The sequence below is a fragment of the Haemaphysalis longicornis genome, unplaced genomic scaffold, assembly GCF_048455015.1.
Source record: "Haemaphysalis longicornis isolate Haplotype H1 unplaced genomic scaffold, Haemaphysalis longicornis Haplotype H1 scaffold_3, whole genome shotgun sequence".
Lineage (NCBI taxonomy): Eukaryota > Metazoa > Arthropoda > Arachnida > Ixodida > Ixodidae > Haemaphysalis > Haemaphysalis longicornis.
Window position 1 is genome coordinate 200931904 of NW_027526335.1, and position 23609 is coordinate 200955512.

General features: G+C 46.8%; 1 protein-coding gene across 1 annotated transcript in view; it reads left to right on the top strand.

Annotated features, from left to right (window-relative positions):
• LOC144175931 (flavin-containing monooxygenase 5-like) overlaps positions 1 to 23238 on the top strand; it is a 34790-nt gene extending 11552 nt beyond the window's left edge. Inside the window, exons 2-7 of the mRNA XM_077705004.1 lie at positions 5396 to 5631; positions 10927 to 11269; positions 17034 to 17409; positions 19217 to 19483; positions 21176 to 21553; positions 22807 to 23238. Of these exons, the coding sequence (XP_077561130.1) occupies positions 10950 to 11269; positions 17034 to 17409; positions 19217 to 19483; positions 21176 to 21553; positions 22807 to 23136 (1671 nt within the window). The 5' untranslated portion in view covers positions 5396 to 5631; positions 10927 to 10949 and the 3' untranslated portion in view covers positions 23137 to 23238. The remainder of the gene's footprint in view (positions 1 to 5395; positions 5632 to 10926; positions 11270 to 17033; positions 17410 to 19216; positions 19484 to 21175; positions 21554 to 22806) is intronic.
• The last annotated feature ends 371 nt before the right edge of the window (positions 23239 to 23609 follow it).

The following is a 23609-nucleotide window of genomic DNA, read 5'->3' on the forward strand; positions in this document are numbered from 1 at the left end:
TTTTCGAGCACCATCTCCACTCCAGAAGTTCTATACAACCTCCTTGGTTTAGCCATCCGCCGCCTATGTGAAACGCCGCTCAGCTTGTGGAACGCAGTCGCCGCGTTCCAGAAGCTGATCTCGTCGCAACGCAAGCGTCTGGCGTACACGCCACGGAGCAGGACCAATGTGGTCGCACCTTTGCCTAAGTGACCCGCCAGCAGGGCGTCGCTCGCCAAGCATTGATTGATTGATTGTAAGGTTTAACGCGCCGACGCAACGCAGGCGTCGCAACGGAGTGGAGGGCTCCAGATTAATTTTGACAACCTGGGGATCTTTAACGTGCGCCGAAATCTCGTACACACGGGTGTTTTTGCTTTTCGCTTCCATAAGAAAAGCGGCCGCCGCGGCCGGGAATTGAACCCGGGACCTCGTGCTCAGCAGCGCAACGCCTTCGCCACTGAGCCACAGTGGCGGGTCGCTCGCCAAGCACACCCACAAGACTGCTGCCGACACAAAAATCATTCTCCTTTCACTCTAGCGTACTGTGACTTCACCAAACGATTTGCTGACAACTCGTTCGGTTTCGTTTGCATGGTTTTCGAGCGCCTGGGGTTTAAGTCGGATTTACGCAATGCTCCGGCGCGTGTAATCCAGCGTCTAATGTTGATGCGTCTAGCGGTGCCATACCGACGAAATATAAATAGCGATGTGCAAGTTCATATCGATGCACAATAAACATTTAAATGCTTCTGTGAAGGAAATTTCACTTTTACCGATTCCTATGAAAAAAGGATGAACCACTTTTTTTAAAGGACCCTTGACAAACTAGCCTTTTCCGACAAAGAGCGCTACAAGCTTTTGGAGCTCCATGAAACCAGGAATGACTTAAATGGCTCACTACCACGTGCAGCTGCACTACACATGGGCTGTGTCGCACGGCTAGTTAAAACACAGACAATGATTCACTCTGAGAGGCTTCTTAAAATACCAGTTACGGTTTTCTTCATGCGTAGCATTCTTTGTCGAGTACCCCATAGCCAGGACCGCGTAAGCCCCTGCATTTCCACAAAAAATGCAGATTTGGCGGAAGTAACACCTTTAATCATTGCAATTTCTAAAGGGAGATTGTTCGTCGAACAGAATACCCCCCCCCCCCAAAAAAAGGAAATACAGAAAATAAAATTTGCACAAAAATGATCTCTCAAAATCAAAAATATGAATCTTATACCTCTCGTCCCAAAACCCAAGAATAAACAAAAAGCTCCGCAAACGAACGTTTAAATTACGTATAAAAATAGCGTAAACGGGACATTTGTGCAGCACCGCTTGCTTCATCGGATGGAAAATCAATAATTGGCAGAATAAAGGCACTACGTCACTATAATATATATACATCATTGGCGAAAAAGGAAACAAAAGAAAAGTTCAGAAGAATAAAAACGGAACGACGACCACCGCGTAGATTTAAGTCCACGATTGCAGCCGATTTCCATCTTCTTAGCTGACACAGCGACTTTCACTCCATCATTGTTGCAATACGTGTGAGCTCCTTTTATTTCTGACGAAGTGTTCCTCATTAGACCTCACTTTGGCTATGACGCGTCTTTCTCGTGCCGATAAGGTGTTGTGTTGCACGATACAGCGAACGCTGGAGCTTTTTTTGGCCAATCTTTGCCAATCTGTCAAAGTGGGTATGCTTGGCTTGACAAACGTGCGCAGGGGACGCTGGGCTGTGGTCACGAGGCACGCACTCGGCATTTTCTTGTTTTTTTTTACTGCCGGGCGGTTGCCGCAATCTTGGCCAATCTACTTAAGGAGCCATGAAGAGAAAATACAACTTCATTTAATTTGAAAGAACTAGGATTCAGTGTCTCACTCAGCTCCATTAGAGCCACAAAAGATGTTTTTGAACGAAAAAAAAGCGAGAAGTATTTAAAAACTTTCAGATTTTGCGCCACAGTGACGTGTTATGAGCAAGAATGACGTCATACGAACCAACAATAAAACATAATTTTCAGTGCATTAACTGCACGTTAGCATTCAAGTGATGCGGTCAAATGAAACTAGAGGCCCCATTACAGACGTCCAGTCATGTGTCGTCACGACAGGTCAGTTAGGCGGCCGCCAATCGCACAAAGTTCCGTGACGTCACACAAAAGTTGAGGGAAATTGGCTAGGGGGTCGCGACTGCTTCCCCCAGTCTGAGCGGTCCCTCCTCCTCCGGCTCCGCACCGGCTGCTACAACACAGCAGCACGCCTCCACAGGCAGGGCCGCAAGGCCACACCCACCTGTGCCCACTGTCCCGACCCCGAGACACTGGATCACGTCCTCTGCTCCTGCCCTGCGTACGCTGGTGCCCGGAACAAACTGGTGTCTGGGTACCGGCTGCTGGGGCTACCATCAAGCACCGCAGAGGACATCCTGCATCCTAGGGGGCCCTTCATGCTGCACCGCGAGGCCTTCAGGCTGCTTCTCTCGTACCTCGACGAGTCAGGCCTCAAAACCCGCCCATGATCTGTTAAAACCAGAACCCACCGGCCATCCACCCCCCGTTAGCCCTCTTGTGTGCGTGGCTGTGTATGTGTGAGTGCGTGTGTGTGTAAATAGGCTGCAGGTAACCTGAGAGCGTATGTATATAGTCCGTACATAGCCTTTTATACATACTCTGTACATAGCCTGTTATCATACTTAATCAACAATTCCCTCTCACTCCTTCTTCCCCCGGCGAGACCTGTGCCCTCTACCGAGAGGCAAAACTTCGCCCTGTAAATATTTTAATTTTAATAAACACTTTCTATCTCACGCGTTTTCTTTAATATCTCCGTTATTTGTTCGAAGTTGCGATGATATTGGTATCATTGTTATCGGGACTAAGCAGTCTTTCTAATAAACCCAACTTGTATTTTGTCTTCGTGGCTCCTTTAAGTGGCGATGCTAGGACTGACAAACGTGCGAAGGAGACACTGGGTGGTTGTCGCGAGGCACGCACACACGAGTGCTCGGCTTCTTGTTTTTTTAACTGCTGGGCGGTCGCTGCGAGGCCCGCGCTCACGGCCGCACGCTCGGCAGTTTTTTGGTATTTTCAACTGTGGACGCGAAGAGTTAGGATTTGCTAGGCAGCTTCGCTCTTAATAACACAACTTCTTTCGCTACTCATAGCCCTATTTAGTTGTAAAGAGCTCCTGACAAGCGGAATAAGATTTCTACGGATTAGTTAAAAATTCTCTGAATTTCTGCAGATTATTTTTGAAAAAAAAAAAAATTCACAGCTGTTTGACGCTTGCGTCCTGCACGTGCAAGTTTATTTGGGAATATTAGTGTGAGCAGCAGACGAAATTTATTTTCAGCCTTGCTTCCTTATACTTCCTATTATTACCGTCTTGGCCATAGTATCCTGGGGAACTAATGGCCAGCAAAAGACCCTTTTGTATACACACTACTCGAAGGGAAATGGGGACACTTTTGCTTGGACAGACAGTGTGTGTGTGTGTGTGTTTGTTAAGAGCGTAGTGTGTCTTTTTCTGGTCCCCCAGAGCGTACGTTTGAAACTGCAGTTTCTACATATGTAGTTAATAACTTGCGTCTGCTGCCACGGCAACTCTCTTCCCACTCGCCCCTGCGCGAACACACTCGCACGAACACTAGCGCTCACTTGACGAAGATTGCTCTGCAGAGAATGGGAACGCACGAGGTCGCGGGTTCGATTCCCGGCCGCGGCGGCCGCTTTTCTGATGGAGGCGAAAAGCAAAAACGCCCGTGTGTACGAGATTTCGGCGCACGATAAAGACCCCCAGGTGGTCAAAATTAATCCGGAGCCCTCCACTACGGCGCGCCTCATCGCCTGCGTTGCGTCGGCGCGTTAAACCCCACAATCAATCAATCAATCAATCAATCAATCAATCAATCAATCAATCAATCAATCAATCAATCAATCAATCAATCAATCAATCAATCAATCAATCAATCAATCAATCAATCAATCAATCAATCAGAGAATGGGAACCCTGTTCTATAATATTCTGTGCCTTAAATCTCTTACGTGCCGAAAATTCCGCGATTGAAGTCACAAATGGGTGGAGCACCCAGAAACGGTGCTCCCGTGAGAAACATTTTTTTTTTGCCGCAAACACTGGAAGCCTAGACGTAAAAATATCTGTGCGCGTACTCTGAAGCCTGTGCGAGTATTCTCTACACTGCACCATGTTGCAAGCCACAGAGTAACAGAGTATCACATGCCTGCAGAGGTGTATTGCGAAACCTTATGGAACACCTTACGAAACATAAAAAAAACCTTATGACACAGCCGCTAACTCAACCATTTAAGTTAATAAACCGGATCAATCAATCAATCAATCAATCAATCAATCAATCAATCAATCAATTAATCAATCAATCAATCAATCAATCAATCAATCAATCAATCAATCAATCAATCAAAGATCCGCGGATCACTTTGAAGGTCACCCTGAGGCTTCGTGCGATAGAGAGAAAAAAACAATAAATCTAAAACAGGAACTTGTGCAGAGTCTGTTGCACGCACGCTAAAGTGAACGAGCAATATTAATTTCGGTGTGCATAATGACACAATTGAACCAAAGAGGTGGCAGAGCACATGGAACCAGCCTAAATCGTATTGTATCAGTATTATTTTTAAACATTTGGAACCGCACTCACACTGTGGCATTGTGCAGGATTTCAACTGCGCAAATGCAGTTGAATAATTATTGTCACCATTACTGCTGATACCGCTGTGGAATTTTTCTGGGCCTACATTGCGGGTATCGGGCCAAGGGGGGCTTTTGCTCTTGGCTATAACGATATTTTTAGCAGCGTAAGAACGAACGTAGACTGGATAGTCGCGAAGGTGTGTAGGTATTCATAGTTTGAGTTCAGTGCGACTGACGGGACACAAAAGGCAGAAGAAAACAGGACGTGGGCTGACTTGCAACTAAGATTAATTCGCACGGGCCCGAAAGTGCACGTGTCGCTGTTTCGCGACTCAGCCCCTTTCCACTCGGCTTCTTAAAGAATGTGGAAGCCAGCTTGTTCCCAAGGGCACACAGGTGTTACTAACAACCTTTGGAGAAAATGTGGCGGCACTCCACATCACCAGATCGAGGGAGGCCTCTATCAGCAAGCCATCTTAGCGCTTGAGAGATTATTTTTTTGGAACAATAAAGTAAGGTGATAAACCTACGCTCACTTGTTTTTTCGTGTCTGTTATCTCTTAAGTTTTCTTTTTTACTCCGGCATTAATCTCTGTTGGTAAGCAATAGGCCGAAAGCACTGCCTAAATGAACCGACTTTGTTAACAAAATCTTTCAATTCAGAGTCAGCGCTCGTCCTGCTTTGTTTTTCGCAGCGCCGTCTCCGGCGGGCACTGTATTCATACCGTGTTTGCAAACTTTGCAGATAGTGGACGCCATATGGTGTAGCGTCAGCGGTCAGCTCGTGCTTTCCCTGCAAGTGGGCTGGTCAGCGACTGTATGCTGAGCGGTGCTGGCCGACACCGGCGACGCAGTTGTTGCGGGGCGCTACACTGGACGGTGAGGGCTACAACAAGGGAACGTCGCAGACTGTCCCACACTTCGAAATCACCAGCAACTGCAAACGGCGCCCTATTCATACAGGGTTTATAAACCTGCCAGGTTGGTAACATTCCAATCTACGGTGCATCCTAGAGTTCACTGTGATTTTTTTTTTTCTGCTCCTGCTTCTGCACACGGCCGGCTTTACGGATAACGACCTGGCCAAGCTCGGCGATTTCGTGCGCCGAATTTGTTATTACTTGTTTGGCTTTTTTTGTAGTTTCTCCGACGCTACTCTATCGGGTTGCGTAGCATTTGATCCTCACTTGTGTTGTGGATCGTCTTTACTCGTCCGATATATAAGCGTGTGTTGCTCGGCCTGCCATCGTAGGACATTAACAAGAACTGGTCGTCCACAACTCTCGTATAAGTATTTTTCTGTAGGCAAAAAGAGAACGGGGTACATGGTAGTTCACATCGGAGTCGAACCCAGTGGCCCGGGGTATCGGTGCCGAGCGAGCTGCGACATGGCTACATCACCGCCATTCCTGCGGCCGATCGACAATTCGCATAGTGAATGCGCCGCGCAGCTGATTGCTTGTAACTCGACTTACGGGATGAGTAAGTGACATAAGGAGCATGAAATTGATCTAAGAGGATTAAAGTGAATCAAGGTTAACGAAAGTGATGTAAGATGGACGACTAAGCGATTAAAGTGGATACTCAGCGAATTGAGATGGGTGACTAAGCGACCGAAGGAAATAACTCAAGGATTTAATGGAATGGCTTATCTAATTAACCGAATAATTAAGACAAAAATGTTAATTAATCGAAAAATTTCAACAACAAATTAAATAGCGATTTGCGTTGATAACCCCTGCTGACTAAATTAAGTGGGAAAATTGCAAAGCGCATTTGTGTCTTGGTAAACCACGCTTCTTCTACGATTAAACAAAAACCCGGCAGCCCACGCGGGGCGATGCGCGAACGTCATCCTATGTGTGTGTCGCCCCGTTTCTGTTTAGTCCTGAAAGCAGTGCGATTTATGAGGATGTAAGCAGTCGGAAAAACGCTTGCCTATAGCGCTCGAGCGGCGTGTTCCGGACTGCGCGGGAGACACCTATATTGAAAACACCTGGTTTGATGAGACCAGTAGAATGTGAGCATGCCCGGCCCGTATCAGCGAGATGGCTGCATGTGTTCCTTGCGGCTGAGCCCGTCGCCTTTGCTCCCGCATGTTCTTTCGCCATGCGAAGCGCTACTTGCGCTGCCGGGCCGGGAAACAATAGCGGAAATGAGCGATTGGTAGTAGATCGTTGGCTGCGTTTAATTACGTTACACGCTTAATTTTCGCGGCGCCCTACGCAGTTTATGCAGGGTATTTGTTTCTGTATGCGAGAAAACGAACCACAGTCGCCGAAACACATCGCTGCCGGTGTTCTAGAGTGACTAGATATCGGTCCACGATCGCTTGCACAGTGCATGAAGTATTGTGGCGTTAATCCGTCGGCAGTGTCGTGTAAAGCCGAGCGCAGAAACCCGATAGTGGCGCACACGGTACTAATGATGACGCAATGAAGAGCTGTGCGCCAGAGCTAATGCAGACGGAAAACCCGCACAGCGCGCTAAGGCGGGTAATCTCCGTTGTTGTTTCCAGGCCCGGCAGCGCAAGCAGCGCGTCTCACGGCGAAAGAACGTGTGGATGCCAAGGCGACGGGAACAGCCATCGCGCTAATGCGGGTCGCGCATGCTCGCATCTTACCAGCTTCAAACCAGGCGTTATCACTATAGGTGTCACCCGCACAGTCCGGAGCACGCCGCTCGAGCCCTAAAAGCAGGCGTTTTGGCGACTGTACTATCGCGCTGAATTTGACTTGCAACATGTGAAAGACGGCCGGATCAGCTTCTCGGGTTCTGATGGCATGGCGTAGCGAGGCATTCAAGAAATAAATAGATAGGAGGTGAGCTCTTCCGATAATCACCAGCATCTCCCTGTGGGTCCTACTTCCCGCTCACGTGCCGAGTGCGCAGCGTTCGAATGTACCGATATACCTCGGTTCGGTGCAGCATATGTAGCTCATGAGCCGGCTTACTTAAGTTCAGCGATAGTATATGACTGGTCGAGCATTGTCACGCGTGGTGGTTCCCTTGCTGTTATTTTGCAAAGAAGTGCAGATCTGCTATGATACGTCTTCATTCCTCGAAAGAGCTTAAAACACCTAAATGCATCAGTGTGGCTACAGTGGTGAAATAAATCCAGAAAGGCGCATTTGATTGCAGGGAACACTGCCCAAAGGGAAAGCAGACGCAATAAGGAACTTTGCTTTCAGCGAGTTTACAACAGTATTGAAATGTTCTCTGAAATACTAGCTGAAATCGCTACATTACGCTCGTTCGACGGGGGTGCTGGTGATTATCGGAAGAGCTCATCTCCTGTCGCTTTAGTTCTTGAATGCCTCACTGCGCGGTGCCACGAGCGCCGCAGGCCGTCGTTCCAGTGTTATGCGTCAAATTTAGCGCGATAGTACAACCAACAAGCCTCACGTTATAGCTTTGCCAATTTTGCGTATACGCAAGCTTAATGATGGCGGTAAAATGGCTAGGTAGGAAGATTAAGAAAGGTATGTCTACATCAACATAGTGCCGCCAGTGTAAATGAATGAATACAGATTTACTTACAGCTTTACTTACAGAATGAATACAGCTCTACCCGCCGGGTTAGGCACCCTCAGTTAAGGACAGCTCTAACAAATGTTTTGACGAAATATGCCAGGCGGAGTCGGTCGCGTAGAGCTGGTGATTGCAGTGCTTCTCTCCCTCTGAGAAATGCGTTTTACCCATGAAAGATGTGATCCTGATTGAGGGCCTTTGAGCACGTTGGCCAGCTGGAGACAGGCAACCCGTTGTAGAGGGCCGCTCCGGCTGTGGGTGAGATTGTAGCCATTTGCGGTCGCCTAAAAGGTACATACCTGCTCTTGTTTTGATAGTTGCGCAGGGGGGCATACGTATGGGATAGGGTGGTGGCGGAGGTCTTGTAGAGCAATGGGTTTTGGAGATGTAGGTTCCATAGAGGGAGTACAGTGGAAAAATCTACCATGGTGCTCAAATAATTGCGCGCTTCATGTGGAGTCACCGCATGTGTCTGTTTTTAATGCATCGCCACCCGGGATTTCTCGTTAAAGAATTCTTAAGGGTAACATAAGAGCCCCTGTGAATGTCTTTCACAATTTTTAGGAGGTCGTTGCATTTAGCCACAGCCGATTGGCCATAAGGGCAGTGCGCGCCTGCGGTGGGATTGGCTGTATGTATAAATGACGAACCTTTTATTGTACCTATATTCACTGAGCACATTATCATCTTTAGGGTTACTATTGCGAACATTTCAACAAGACCAGTAGCCACACCGCAAAGAGAATTTACCTTCACGAGTTTGCCGTTGTTTCGGTGCGGAAGCCCCTGCTGAAAAGCATATCCCGAAGATGACTGCGTTTCTGTCCACAGGCATTAACACGGGTGTGCTTTCGTATTCAACCTTTCCATTTGTTGGGCTTCTAAGCCACCTTAGGGAAGTTGCTGCGAGCGTAGCTTCCATTCTTGCGAAAAAGCCACCGACGTTGAAGCTCTTCGCAAATCTACTGCAACATTACAACAATAAAAATTGGCACCGACCAAAAATGTCTATAAAACCCCCAAAAAACGTTTCGTCTCCCATACGGGTGCCTTCTTCACAATGAAAAGTGTGGACGAAATTGATCCGGTTATGTCGCCTTCAAGATGTGACGTAGGCAACGTGCGTACACGTGTGGGAAGTTGCCGTCAGCGCTATTTAGTGTGTGCTTCGTGGTCTGGATTGTCAGGGATTCAAGTTAAAGCCGTGAGGTCCAATTCTTTTCTTTTTGGATTATCTTCGCATTGGCCCAGACTATTTCATGGTGAGTTGCTTCTGCGTGTTCGGCTAGAAGACACGTTTTTCTTTCTTACGCCCTACATGTGCTGCTTGAGCTTTTGCTGAAAATTGTCTGTCTCGCCGACATAGCTTCGAGCGCAGTTCGCACAGGGAAAGCTGTAGATGACGCCTCGGTATATATTGCCAGCTACATTCGCTAGAAAAAAAATTTTGTCCGAAGGTGATGGGGCGGGAAAGCCCACAAAATGACCATGTTGCAGCCGCTTTTACACAAATTCAGTTCCTTCGTGTCCAACTATGCGCGTGAATTGATGAAGCTTCCCGTGTGAAAAAAAACTGTTCAACGTACCTCTAATGTGTGCAAAAATTCTGAATGTTTCAATGAACGTCGATTCTCAAAATTAGAATATGTTAGTTGAGCAGGCAGGTGTGGTATTGGTGTGATTTACTTGCTTGTATTTTGTTTTCCGTAGCGAAGTGTCAGATGAGTACGTTCTAGATAATAAACGATATTATACGTAGTTATCGGTATTGTCGATGGAGCAGATCAACGGGCGCGATCAGCAACTCCATCTAACAATTTTAAAGGATTTAAGTCGCTAGCGCAAGTAGACGGCATGCACGATCATACCAGCTTGAATGTATTTTCTACGCAATGAGTAACTGAGCATTATGTGTGTCCTAGCATTTGGGAAATTATTTACAAGTTCCAGAAATGTGGAACACATTACAGCGCGTAGGCTGAGGAAGACTAATAAAGAACACGCGAAAAGCGCTTACCCGTGCTCTTCCTTAGTCTACTCGCTACCTTCGCGCTGTAACACGTTCCAGAGCTGGGTACCAAATTCCCGACAACAAATACTTCTGCAAGTTCCGGACAGATTTAGGCCTAGCCACAGCAAAATTGAAAGTCACAACGTACTTAGAGAAGAGCGCTAGCATCACAGGGCAAGGATAAAGGTACAGCCACTTCAGCCAGACGTGAGCGGGATAAGGACATGAATTAGGTAAGGCAGGTGGTGCTTTCCTATATTGTGAAGAACGGAAGACTGAAAGTTCATCCAGTATTTCTTGTTTATGAACCCAGGGCAACAGCCTTCAGGAGGGGGTGGCCAGCGAGTGCGTGGAAACAGGAGCGGCCCCAACGTGACTGTCGTTTAAACTGTGAAAAAGTGCACATCAGCACTCTGGGATGGTATAATTGTGGTATAACATGAGTATCAAGCAATTGGCCTAGTTCATTGAGTTATTAAAGCACCTTCATCTGCACCATGCTGACCTAAAGTCTTCATGAACACAGTTATACATTCGTGAGTGATAAGGTATATTTCAGACATGCAAGGTAAAACTATGTCGACTACGTGTTTCGTGAATACAAGGTCGGGACAGCTTCCTAGGAAAGTCCGCTTAAATGCACACGTAGCGGCACTTCAAACACAATGTCGCCAAAAAAGCAGGCATGGCGCGCAAAGCTCCTTCTCCGATACTCTCCGATACCTCATACGCAGGCGCACCAGTACGTCGGCCGAAAATGGCGCCCATGAATGACCCTGCGGAAACGGAACGGCAGCGCCACCTGGCCCCTCTGGTGGCGGTGATCGGCGCCGGCAGCAGCGGCCTGCCAACCATCAAGTCGTGCCTCGAGGAAGGGCTGCGTGTGGTGTGCCTGGAGCGCACGGGCGGTGTCGGCGGCCTGTGGCGCTACACTGAGACTCCGGTCGAAGGCTGCGGCAGCGTGGCGCGGAACACAATGCTCAACAGCTCCAAAGAGTTCTCCGCCTACAGCGACTTCCCGCCACACGCCGATTGCCCCAGTTTCATGCTCCACTCGGGCATCCTTGAATACCTCACGTGAGTGGCCCCGATGGCGTGTGCAGGCTTTGGTTGTAACCATTTTATGGTACGAGAGTGTGAAGACGGGCTAGTAGGTTCATAATAATGACAAAAACAGCGCACAGAAGCAGGGCGTAAGACAAGAGACAAGCACGGTCGCTGACTAACAACCGAATAAACTTTATTGCGCTGGCAATATAAGAAAATGCAGAGAAAAAGAAAAAAAGAAAAATGGAACTAAGGAAAAGAGTGATGTCCTCAAGCGGTACGGTAACAAGAGAATACTGGAGATCTATGAAGCAATTTCGATGCACGAGAAAGCAGGAGCGTGCGTCAGCAAGGCGTCAATCGGATTATTGCCCAAGGAGATAGTGTATCTACATTCTTAAATTTATTGTCTTTGTGTTCTTTTTGCATTTTATTACACGGGCTACGCACAATACAATTTATTCAGTTGTTGGTCAGCGCCCCTGTTTCTCTTGCTTGTCTTCCGTTCCGTTTCTGTGCGCTGTTTTTTTTTTGCCTTTTGATGGTTTTCCTTGTGGTGGGTGATTATTAGAAGTGAAACGTTAATATTTAAGCTAAACATAGCAACAAATAATTACTTCAACTGAGAAACCTGGCGTGCATAAGATATACCTTCGCTGGAAAATTCACTGCTCTGAGCGCTCACTACTGATTTCCGCGGAGGGAGCTCTATCCATTGCCTTTGGAGCCACATGCACGACCCCTGTAAAGCGGCCATGAAGACAAAATAAAACACTGTTCAGGTTTAAATAACTGGCCTTTGGCAAGTGTCTGAGATCCGCTGACGCTGCGAAAATCGTTTTGAATAAAAAAAAAAACTCTACAAGTGTAAAACACTTTCACATTTAGCGCTACTGGATGGTCACAGAGCACCCATGTGACATCGTCTGTTCGCGCGGTGGAGAAGGGTATTTCAACGTGGTTATTGGCTGCGCTCCAAACCTAAAGCGACCTAAAACATACCAAATCCCTATTGACCAAAACAACGCGTAGATTTGAGTTAAGAAAAAAAAAATCGAAGCAAAAATAGGCAATAAAAAAACCTAAGAGATAGACCTGGTGGGGCTCAAACCCAAACCCTCAGCGCCAGCGCTCAGTACTCTGCATCCAATAAAAAAAAAGAGGCTACGAGCCCGAACGATGGGTTCATTTTAGCAGGCACTCAACAGAATAGTGGGCGCACTGACATTAGACATGTTACGTGGGTACTCTGTGCAGCGAAGCGTTTGGAAACACGCGATACTGTGGCGTCACGTGGAAAGCGCTGAATTGTGGCGGGGGGTCACCACTTCTATACATGTTTTCTCGAATGCCTCGATTCGGGACAGAGCAAACTTTTGAATGAATCCAACTTGTATTTTGTCTTCCTTCCTCATTTTAGCAAGGAAGACCAAAAGATTGCCTTCAGAGTGCTTATCAGTGTTTCTCCTCAGCTTGTGTCTTGGTTTAGTGTTTGAAGCTTACTCCCAAAGCTTACTTTCAGCAGCCGCGTGCGTTTCGTGCGCTCCGTCGGTAGCGCTGAACTCATTCGGCGTAGAGGAAGGGGAGCAGTTCACGCTTCGTAGCACGACATTCACTTTCGCTCGACTGCAGCGACGTGTTCGCCTTCCACGCTCCCGGGGCCACAAGAAGAGAAAGGAAGGTTATGCGTCCGTGCAGGAGTGAGCAGGCACGAGAGCGAAGGGGAAGTACAGGCCAACACAAAATGAAGACTCTTTGAGGAGCGAGTGCTCCGGGCTGGACGTCGCGAGAAGGGGTGCACGTTGGATGCTAGCTAGGGCTGAGTTGAAGGAATCGCCACCGAGAATATGCAGACGCGGTAAACGTTCGTTGAACGAGCCACACTTTTCGGTCAGTAAAAGTCAAGTAAGGCGTTCGCCTTAGAGCACGTGAGACGAAGTGCTCCGGACGTATACATGAGGTCATGCCGCAGGGCGTATGTTTTACATCTGAAAAATGAATGCAAAACTGAACAAATTAATACATGCGATCGTTATAACCAGCTGCAGCTTTCCCAAGCACCACAATTGAACTTAGTAGTGATTACTCGTCAGTTACTCTGGAGAATCTAAATTATTTTCCTTCAGCTAATATTGGGGGCGAAAGCATGCGTTGTGCGAAGTTTCAGATTTAGCCCGTTCCAGGACCAGGCTCCAGAGCCATGAAGACGATCCCATTAAAATTAATGGGGGAGTAAATTCTGATAGCGAATCATATAAAAATATTCAGTCATTGAAAATATTTTAAAAGTGAAAACTGTCTGAGGGGGCCCGATGGCGTCTTGTCAAAAAACTAATGCATTTCTCCATAGACCGGTTGGTCGACCGAAAAGCTCTGATAAGATATCTGGACAAGGGGCACGTTCGTGCAGCCGGGCTTTGATTGTGTCAGTGCGGTTACTTGAAGATAGAGGAAAAGGAACGGTTGATCAATCAATCAATCAATCAATCAATCAATCAATCAATCAATCAATCAATCAATCAATCAATCAATCAATCAATCAATCAATCAATCAATCAATCAATCAATCAATCAATCAATCAATCAATCAATCAATCAATCAATCAATCAATCAATCAATTAATGAATCATGAAGGAGTACAATTTAGTATACCTTTATCTCATAAGCTATGTATTCGTATACCTTCAGATCGAGTGTAGCTGACCCGCCGCGATGACTCAGTGGTTATGGCGTTGTGCTGCTGAGCCCAAAAAACGTGGGTTCGATTCCTGGCCGCGGCGCCGGTTTTCTTATGGAGGCGAAAAGCAAAAACGCCCGTGTGTTCGCGATTTCGGCGCACGTTAAATATCCCCAGGTGGTAAAAAAAAGCCCTCCACTACGGCGCGCCTCATCGCCTCCGTAGCATCGGCGCGTTAAACTTTACAATAAATCAATCAAATCATCCGTAGCTGGTTTACTTAGTGCGGGAAAAATCGTCACATGCCTGCGTTCTCCGTCTGCGATTTGGGCCTTTGAATGTTTGACGATCGATTGAACGCACTTTTACCGAGGTTTTTGACGCACTTTTGACGCAGTTCTAAAAGCTTTCGCGTTTGTCTCAACTTTCTTTAGGAAAGGATGACTAAGCTTTTACATCGTTCATGTCCAAGTCCAGTCCTTTCTCTAAGCAAAATAGCTCTCTACTGCAAAGGTTTTCTGTGGTTCCTGAGAGGTGAGAATTTTGAGCTAGAAAGCTGTAGATGAGTGCGAACGTACCTGCATAACTGACAAGGAGAGGGAGAAAAAAGCGATAAAACGTGGGACAGGACGAACTGGCAATGTATTTCGATCGTCGCAACCCTGAAACCTGTAAAGTACAAAAAAACTGCCGAACAAATTACGGAGAACAAATGTTGCGACACAGATTGCCGTCTTTACTCAATAATTATCAAGACATTTCTACCACTTCTTTTAACCATCTACGCAGCATCTTTACACTTAACTAATAATGTTGTTATAAGGATAAATATCTTCCTCTTTCTCGCTATTGTATTTGTAAGCTTACTACTTTTCCAAACCCTGCTCAGTATGTATTTTGAGTGCTGTTTATAGTCACTGCATATATTGTATATACGTTGCGTTTTTTGTTTGTGTTGATTTTTGTTAATATTGGCCAATGCCGCTGGCCGACTGTCTGCATCGGGGGACTGGGGCTAGTCAAGCTGTTTTTACGGCTTTTTTCCCAGCTCCCTTTGCGCGAAAGTGATTTGTTAGTTGTTTTCTCGTGCGAGAATAAAAATAAAATCAATAAAATCAAATAATGGTTAACCCGAGTTCGGAAGGACTCTGTATATAGTATTTTATAAGGATATCTGGCGCCTCTATACTTTGATAAAAGTCGGATAACATTGGCGCTCGTAAAAAAACTTAGCTACAATGTATTTGTGCATTGTAGTGATGGCAAGTTTAGGAGGCAAGATGATTAGCCGTGTGGCTGAAAAGAGTGCTCACGCAAAAGTAGCAATCCCCAAACTTTTAGTACCTTTCTACCATTTTCTTTGCAGCAGTAGTGGTTTTGAAGCGATGGGTGTGCGTCAAATACGACATCTTATTGTCGCATGCAGCGGCGCAACGACGTCTGCTCCACATGCCGTATTTGCGCGCGTAAATCCCGCACCAAAAATGCGAAAATTTCAGTGGCAGCGTAGGGTTTCTGATAATACGCGGTGTTTTTCCTTTAGTACAGCTTCACGGCAATGAGGGTTGAGGTTGTGCCGTGAAACTCCTACGCACTAACACTGACTAAGCCTACCATGGCAGCGATTGCCCAAAACATAATGAGTGAATTGTGACTTTCGCCTTGCAATCAGTGCATTCCACTTGCTAAATATACGCTTTTTCTGTCTACATAGTATGTGATGTGTTGCTTGAGCAGTAGCTTTGGTGCAGCCTTTGTATCAAATATGCGGGGAATACGCGAGGATTTTTTTTTCTTTCCCGGCGGGCTAAAAGTGGGGGTGCGGATTATATGCAGGGGCGGGTTATACACGGGAAAATACGGTGTCATTGGGATCTAACCGACATGTTTTCGTCATCGAAGCGTCACAGGGAAGGGTGACAGCGTGATATTTTCGGTGTCCATTAGTAATTGCTCCGGTGCACAGCACTTAGTATGCGGAATTTGGCAGGCATTTAAACTACTGCTACATTGAAGGCAAACAAAAACGTCGAATCGTCGAATACACAATCGGAAGCGCAGCAGTACGGATGACAATACATGCATATACATCTCCCCGAAAAAAAAAATGTGTTCGAAACTGTCGACAAGGGCGTGTGGGATTGACAGTTCATGGGGTTGCACCGTGCTCCACCGTGCTCTGATATCGGTCATGTATGAGTAGCCAGAACGCGCATCTTGTAGCCTCCCAACGCTCTCTAAGGAACTGTCACGTGGGCCTACCTTGCGTGACTGAACGCACTGTAAAGCACGGAGGAACTGCCATGAGGATTCTAGGTCTTCAGGGTGTGTTGGGAAGGTGCCCTTAATGCTGCCTACCTGTGGTCGTTGTGGTTGCTGTTCACGTCGACGATCCCTGAAATCATACAGCATTTGCAACTGCTTAGCGGCCACAGTTGTGAACGTAAATAGAAGATAGCAATAGTGTATACGTATATGCACTAACTTCCAGGAAACGTTCTACAATTGTGCGGTTATGGTAGTCCAGTACACCTTTTCCTTCATTTCTCTTCTGCGGACGCTCGCTTTTTTGTAATTTCTGTGTAATTTGTGTAATTTTTGTGTAATTTTTGCATTGCGAAGATCACAAATTTGAAGAGCATGTGCTTTATATCAAACTTATATAAATGAAAAACTGGGAGGCGTGTATAGTATCGTTTACACTTTGACGGTAGTGATTAGGTGGTACTAGGTGAAGCAAGCATGAAAGAGGAATGTAGACGGTGTAAAATACTAAATATCATTTTCTTTAATATTATTTTTGTTTTCAGCTACCGCACATCTTTCCACAGTAAAGATGTCGCTTTCGTGCTTCTGCCATTGCCCTCCACATAAAAAAAAAAAAAAGAAGCGACACCTGTGGTGAAGCACACAACCGCTCAACGGAAGCTCTATTTTGATTCCTTCTCCACTTTCCCGACCCCTTTGTAGGTATGGTCTTGTTAATTAGCGTACCCATTCCTCTGGATATTGAACGGCCTTGTGGAGAGATAATTTATTAAAGCCTTATTAGTGTTATTAACGTTCTCCTCTGAACCTTTTTTATCGTCCCAATTCTACACCCGCTCACCTGGCAGGCGTTACGCCAAGCACTTCGACCTCAGCAAGCACATCCGGTTCAATCACTTGGTTGAAGCCGTGCGGCGAATCACTCCCGACGACATCAGCTGCAACGGTGGCGGCGGCGGTCTGCGCTGGGTCGTGTCCGGCCGAGACACTGCTACGGGGCAAGACTTCGTGGTTCACGCCGACGCAGTGGTGGTGTGCAGTGGTCACCATGCGGTACCGAGGTGGCCCGAGTTCCCTGGCCTCCGGGACATGTTCCGAGGACGGGTGCTTCACGCCCGCGAGTACCGCAGGGCGGCGCCGTTCGAAGGTCGCCGTGTCCTGGTGGTGGGCATGGGAAACTCCGGCGGGGACATCGCCGTCGAGCTCAGCTACGTCTGCTCGCAGGTTGGTGCGCGGGCGCCCAAACTGCCTTAATTTTTACCAGTGTGGGGAAGTTGCTTCTCACTTTTGGGATGCTGTTGTGTCGCCACAATGTTTCTATCAAAAACGCATCCGCTCACAACGCATGGGTACATGGGTTCATCACCGTTCCTTTGTAGACTTAATCCGCGAAGCGCACATTTTCATGTTGATCTAATCAACTTTCCTCATCGTAAATTCATACCGCTTATCTATGAAGAACTAAGATATGAGGATATGAAAGAAGATATGAAAGATATGATGGTATGAAAAAAATAAGATATGAATAACTGAGGTATGAAGAACTAAGTTGCAAAAGAAACGCTCTTAAAAAGCCCTTTTGCGTAAATTGTTGTATAGGGTACTTTTCTTGCCACGTTGATGTGTTGTGAGGTATGCGGTTGGGATATCGACTGCCTATTCAATAAAACAATGTTTGTTTTGTGCTTCACGGTTACCAAACTCACGCCGGCCGCTTCAGGAACACGCAAGACGGCCATTAAGCCATGCCTCTGCTGCAATGGTAATGAAATGTACGTCCTCATCTGCGACTTTTCTTGTTCAAGATCATATGCAAGAGGCATAAAGGTAAATAATATAATGTGTAACGTCTATCCCAAATGATAAAATGTAACGCCCCTTTATGAAAGAAAGATGGTTGAAACGAGAAGCTTTCTCCGATACAAATGCAAAGTCCACAATCCAGTGAGCCCAACTCCAAATCTACGACAACGCTGAGCTGAGAAAATAAGATGTGATGATTTTGTATCCTTTAGTTTGTGATTGGATCATCTGACTGTGCTGATTCGGTTAGCTCAGCGTTGTAGTTCTTTTGGGATTCTCATTGGCTAAGCTTGTGGCGTGATAAACGTGTCATTCGGCTTTCCTGCGGTAAGTTGGCTTTCCTGCAGTGCGCAAGGCATTTAAAGTCACCCTTGTGTTTATGGGGCGTGTGACTGATGTTGCCTTTGTGAAAACCCATTGAGTAAAATTGGCTTTCCTGCGGTGCATTTTTCCGACACGGCCACAAGTGACACATCGAAAGCATAAAAAATCTGTGGGGCAATACGGTACTGAAATACACTTACGCATGCTGCATGTTCAAGACGGGTAACTGAACAAGATCTATAGGAGCTATGTGGCCTGTGCGAAGAAAGATGGGCGACTTTGTGACTTCCTCTCTTTCCTCCCAGCTGTGCAGGTGGCAATCGTGTGTGGCATAATATTCTTGTCATATGACTTGGCCGCTCTTGATATTTTTGTTCGGTTTTTATGCTGAACTGCTGCATAAAACAGCCTACATCATGGACAAAATAGCTGCAGGTAGGCGCTTATGGCTTTCTAAGCCGAATTCAGTTTAGGGAACTACACGCGGTAAAGTTGTTCGTCTAGTTTAAACCTGCACGCTATATTTGGCCACCCACTTCTTCCTGAAGTAATTTAACAGATGTAACAGAAATTCATCAGCGCAAATAGACTCTTCGCACTTTCGTTATACATGGTTTGCTTCGATTTTGAGTCTCAAAAACGTGATGAATAACAACGCAGTTGCGGGGAGTTTCTCCTTATTTATTTCCACAAATGTATTAGGAAGCAAATTTCGCCCATAATGCCTTATCCTGTTACCAAACTGAAATCCTTCTTATTCCAGATCACTGTCTTTCTTTTTGGTACCTGAAGTTAAATGCTACCTGAACCACGTGGGTGAACACCCCAACAGAGCTGACAGCCGCATCTTTATGGCGTTAGCGACAGAGAGGGACAATGAGAATTGAGGTGGCGCTCTCCGCAGGTGTACCTGAGTACGCGGCGCGGAACCTGGGTGGCGCCTCGGCTGGCGCCCGGAGGACTTCCCCTGGACGTGACCATGTGCACCCGGGCCTTGAACACGGCCAGGTCGCTGCTGCCATTCGGCATTGGCGACCGCGCATTCGAGCGCCTGCTTAACGGCCACTTCGACCACAAGATGTACGGCCTGAGGCCCGCAAACCGCGCCGTCGATCAGCAGCTCTTCGTCAACGATGTCCTGCCAGCCCGTATCCTCACAGGGACGGTGAAGGCAAGGCTGCCACCACAAGTCCCCATAATTGTGTCTGGAAAGTTAACCTTACTTTCCGTCAGCCACTCACAAGAAGTTATGTGACATATCCAGAAAGGAAGGCCCGCAGTCTCCTACGCCAAAGAGGCATAGAGGAATATTTAGGCCTTTTTTGTTTCTACGATTACCGAACTTAAATTTAAATTTACATGCAAAAGAAAGGAAAGAAACACGCGTCCAGAGTGGGGACCAAACCCATGCCTTCGGATTAGATCCTGGACGCCTTACCAATTCGGTCATCTGGGCGACTGTGCTCCGCCACTTTCCGGGGATTTATATTTAGCACAACTGAATAGACGCTTGAGGGGGAGAGCCAGTGCCACAGGACAAGACGGGTGAAAGGGACCTCCTTTTTAACCCCCGGTAGTTATGCATATATAGGATTTCAGTAACAAGATATTCTAGGGTATTTTAAGGAGTGCGTTACTAGGGAAACTTGGACATATAAAAATACATTTCTGATGTGCAACTGCAGGTTTTGCTTGCAAGCAGGCATTTCTGGCATCAAATGACAAAAGTATCTGCCTGCAGGCAATGATATATGCCAATTACGGATCATACATCACTCAAGTTTTCAATTCCTGGAGTTAACGTGTATGTTCTTTCTGGGTATGTTGAGCCAGGTAGTAAAGTTATCTTGCGGAAATTGATTTTGTAGAAATTCGTAGTCCGGCAGATATGGTCAGAGAAATGCATGCCCACACTTGAAGCTAAAATACATTATTTCCATCGATTCTCATACGCTCTTCGGGCACAAGTTGAAAATCTAGTTGAATATATGGCAAGCAAAGGTTTTTCCCTTGTTATTTGAACACGTTACGAGCCCGTTTACATGGCGATGCCTTCTACAACAAAATAAAGTGGCAAAAACAACCCAGTCTGCTGAAACACCCCTCCTAGGAGAGAAAAGAAAACACGCCAATTTCGTTTTCATTCGGTGCGCTCAAAGTGTACACCCCAGCTTAAAAGACGGGGGCTAAGTACGGCGCTAAATGCATTCTCCAGCCCCAGCTAGACAAACTATGCCCTCGCATTGATCAGACGACCATAATGGAAACACGTGTTTCGGCCAAGAGCAGCCAGGCTGGGAAACACTAGAAGCTAAATGTCTAAGACAGGAGCAGCGCGCGCGTTGTTTATTTAATCACTTAGGATGTTTATAGTTTGCTGCAATGACGTTTGTTAGACGCAACTTGCCAGAATTTTCGGAAACTTTCGTATTTGAATTCGAATCCCTATGCTGGGTCATCGGACAAAATGAGGAGCTAACATGTGAATAGGTTAGAAACACGATTAGGGATACCATTTATTCGTGTAAAGAGAAAAATGAAGCTAATATTTACCTTCATGAAGCACCGGACGCCACAGCTACTAAGAAATGGTTTGTTAAAACTGGTTCACATCCGTTGATAAGAGAACATTTGTGACAATTCTGCAGCCAAAAAAGGGTAACAGAATTAGCCACAAAGTCTTCCTTCGCAGTGGTAATAAACATATAGCCCTTTTAATTATGTTTTAAGAGATAGGCGTCAGAACATTCAAGCTAATCCCGCAATTAACCGGCTCGCTGAGTAAGCCAATAAAATAAATAAATGCTTATACTTTGGAATCATTACCCGCAAGCGGCACGCCCATCTCTTCTCCGTTGTACAGATCTGTGGCGACGTTTCCAAGCTGGGCCCGGACTTCGTCGAGTTTCAGGACGGCTCGCGAGCGACCGTGGACGACGTCGTCGTAGCGACGGGCTACCTGAAGCACTTTCCGTTCTTGCCCCCAGAGGTGGCCCCGAGCGTTCGAGACGGTCACGTGGAACTGTACAAGTTCATCTTCCCCGTGGAGGACCCCAGCGTGGCCTTCGTGGGTCTGGTCGACTCAATCGGAGGCTTCTGGCCCGTAGCCGAGATGCAGGCCCGCTGCGTGGCTCGCGTTCTGTCGGGCCGGCTCGCACTACCGGGAGCCCAGAAGCAGAGGATGGAAGCGGCCCGCAGGGCTTCGGCGCTGCCCGTCATGAGCGACCGTTATGCTACCACGGTACGTGCAGGACACGAGCACCGCGTGGCGGTGCAGCAGTTTCATGGCAATATATATTATAGAGGGAAATATGGCGCCATTGTTTAGGCGAGGTGCGCCTCGAAGAGCGTTCCATCATGTACCGAGTAGGAACATTATTAAAACAAAGGTTGTGACATTCACTAACGGAGCACTAACAAGTCACTAGGAACTGGAGGTTGTACAGGCAGCACTAGTCAAAGTTGCTAGCTGAAGCAGGCAGTAAGCACCACTACCTGCACTAGCAAAGTCCTAACGTAGCACCCTTCTAAGCTACATGCCTTTACTAACTTGCCATGCATGAGCTAGTCATAAGCACGACCTTAATCTAGTGTGTACTACTTCCTACACCTAGTTAATTTCCTAACCATGCAGTTGGTAGTGGCAGAGCCTACGTTTACCGTACCGCGGGGTAGTAAGGTTCGCAAGGAGTTAGTAAACAAGGCCGTTACTACCCTTTTACGACCTTTTTTATTAAGAGTGTACGTACCACTTGACGTTGGCATGGCCCGCCAAGAATCTCCAAGTTGCCTGTGGTTGTAAAAACAAAAGTAAGTATAGTTGTAAAAGATGAAACCGTTTTTTTAAATAGAAATGTATATCTACGAAACATTTGTTGACCAGAGGTTATTTAGCAACTTCATGCCAGATGAACAATGAAAAATTGTTACTATTTGTTGATTTTGGTTTCAAAAGTGAAAAGAAGCCAGGTGGCTAGTCAAGTATAAGAGGGGAACGTTGCTAACTGCTATTGCGGTGCCCACGATTGCACGCGATTGCAGCGAAATATTCCCTCTAGCAAGCATTATTATGGAACTCAACGAACGGAGCATTTGAGTGGCCAGTGGGAGCGCGAACTGAGACGGCGCCATCGGGCCGCTTTTACGGCGTACAATGCTTTTTCCTCCTACAAGATACACAAAACCTCCTGAAGAACTTGAGCCGAAACGGAATGAATTCAAATGAGTTCAAAATGCCAACGGAATGAGTTCAAAATGCCATTCCGTAGTAGCACACCGTATTGCTACGAAAGGAGTAGACAGGCGGCAATTGTTTCTTAGGTAATAGCGCCGAGTGTATTTAATGCGTGTCTCTGATGCCAAAACCAATTTTCCTTCGGAATAACTGAACCCTTACGATCTTTTTGCGTCGGCAGTTGTACAAGTGTTCTACACGCTCGCAGTACCTATAAGTCACGTTTTATTTCAATGTTTTTCCGTATCGGCTAAGTGCAGGTGCGTTGGGTTCCATACATGGACGAGCTGGCGAAGATGCTTGGAGTAAAGCCCAACCTGAAACGCATGGCGATCACGGATCCATTGCTGTTTCGGCGCTGTGTCTTCGGGCCCTGCTTGCCGTACCAGTTCCGACTCGAAGGTCCGCACGCCTGGGAAGGCGCCCGGGAAGCGATTATCGGCTTCCCCGACAGGATCACCTCCGTACTCACTCCCCGCACTTCGACCCGAGACAGCGGCCTGCGAAGGGTCTCAGCCAGTGCCATAGACATTCTTACCACGTGCACGGTCATGATCGTTCTCGCATACGTGCTGTCGCTTGCCTTATAAAAATATTACAGCCTGTTTGCTTGTTCTAAGAATAGGAGCGTTTCAAATGGCCAGGTATGGCAAACTGGTAAGCTTCCACGAAAGACAAAAAATAAATAGAGGAGGAAGGAGTACATGGTTTATTCACAGGGTGATTGCCTGGCGACTCAAACTTGACCTTGTGCCTGAAGACGTTTAGTGTTGCCACACCAAGTTGGAAGAGGCTGCGTTCTGTTCCAATAATTCTACTGCTGAATGCTCGAATTTTCAACCCGTCTCGACAGGTCTTGCGATATCGCTGTCTACAGAGCTCATCGATACTTGGAGAAGAGTGAGTGGCGGCATGGGGACAAGCATAATGGCCGTAATATTGAGCTATTTGAGGCATGTTGGTACACTCATGCTTAGCTGCTGCCTCATGAGATTTCTTGGCCCACATGCCAATTTTCGATTCCATCCACGCGGCGCTGTACTTTATCGGTAAAGTGTGGTTA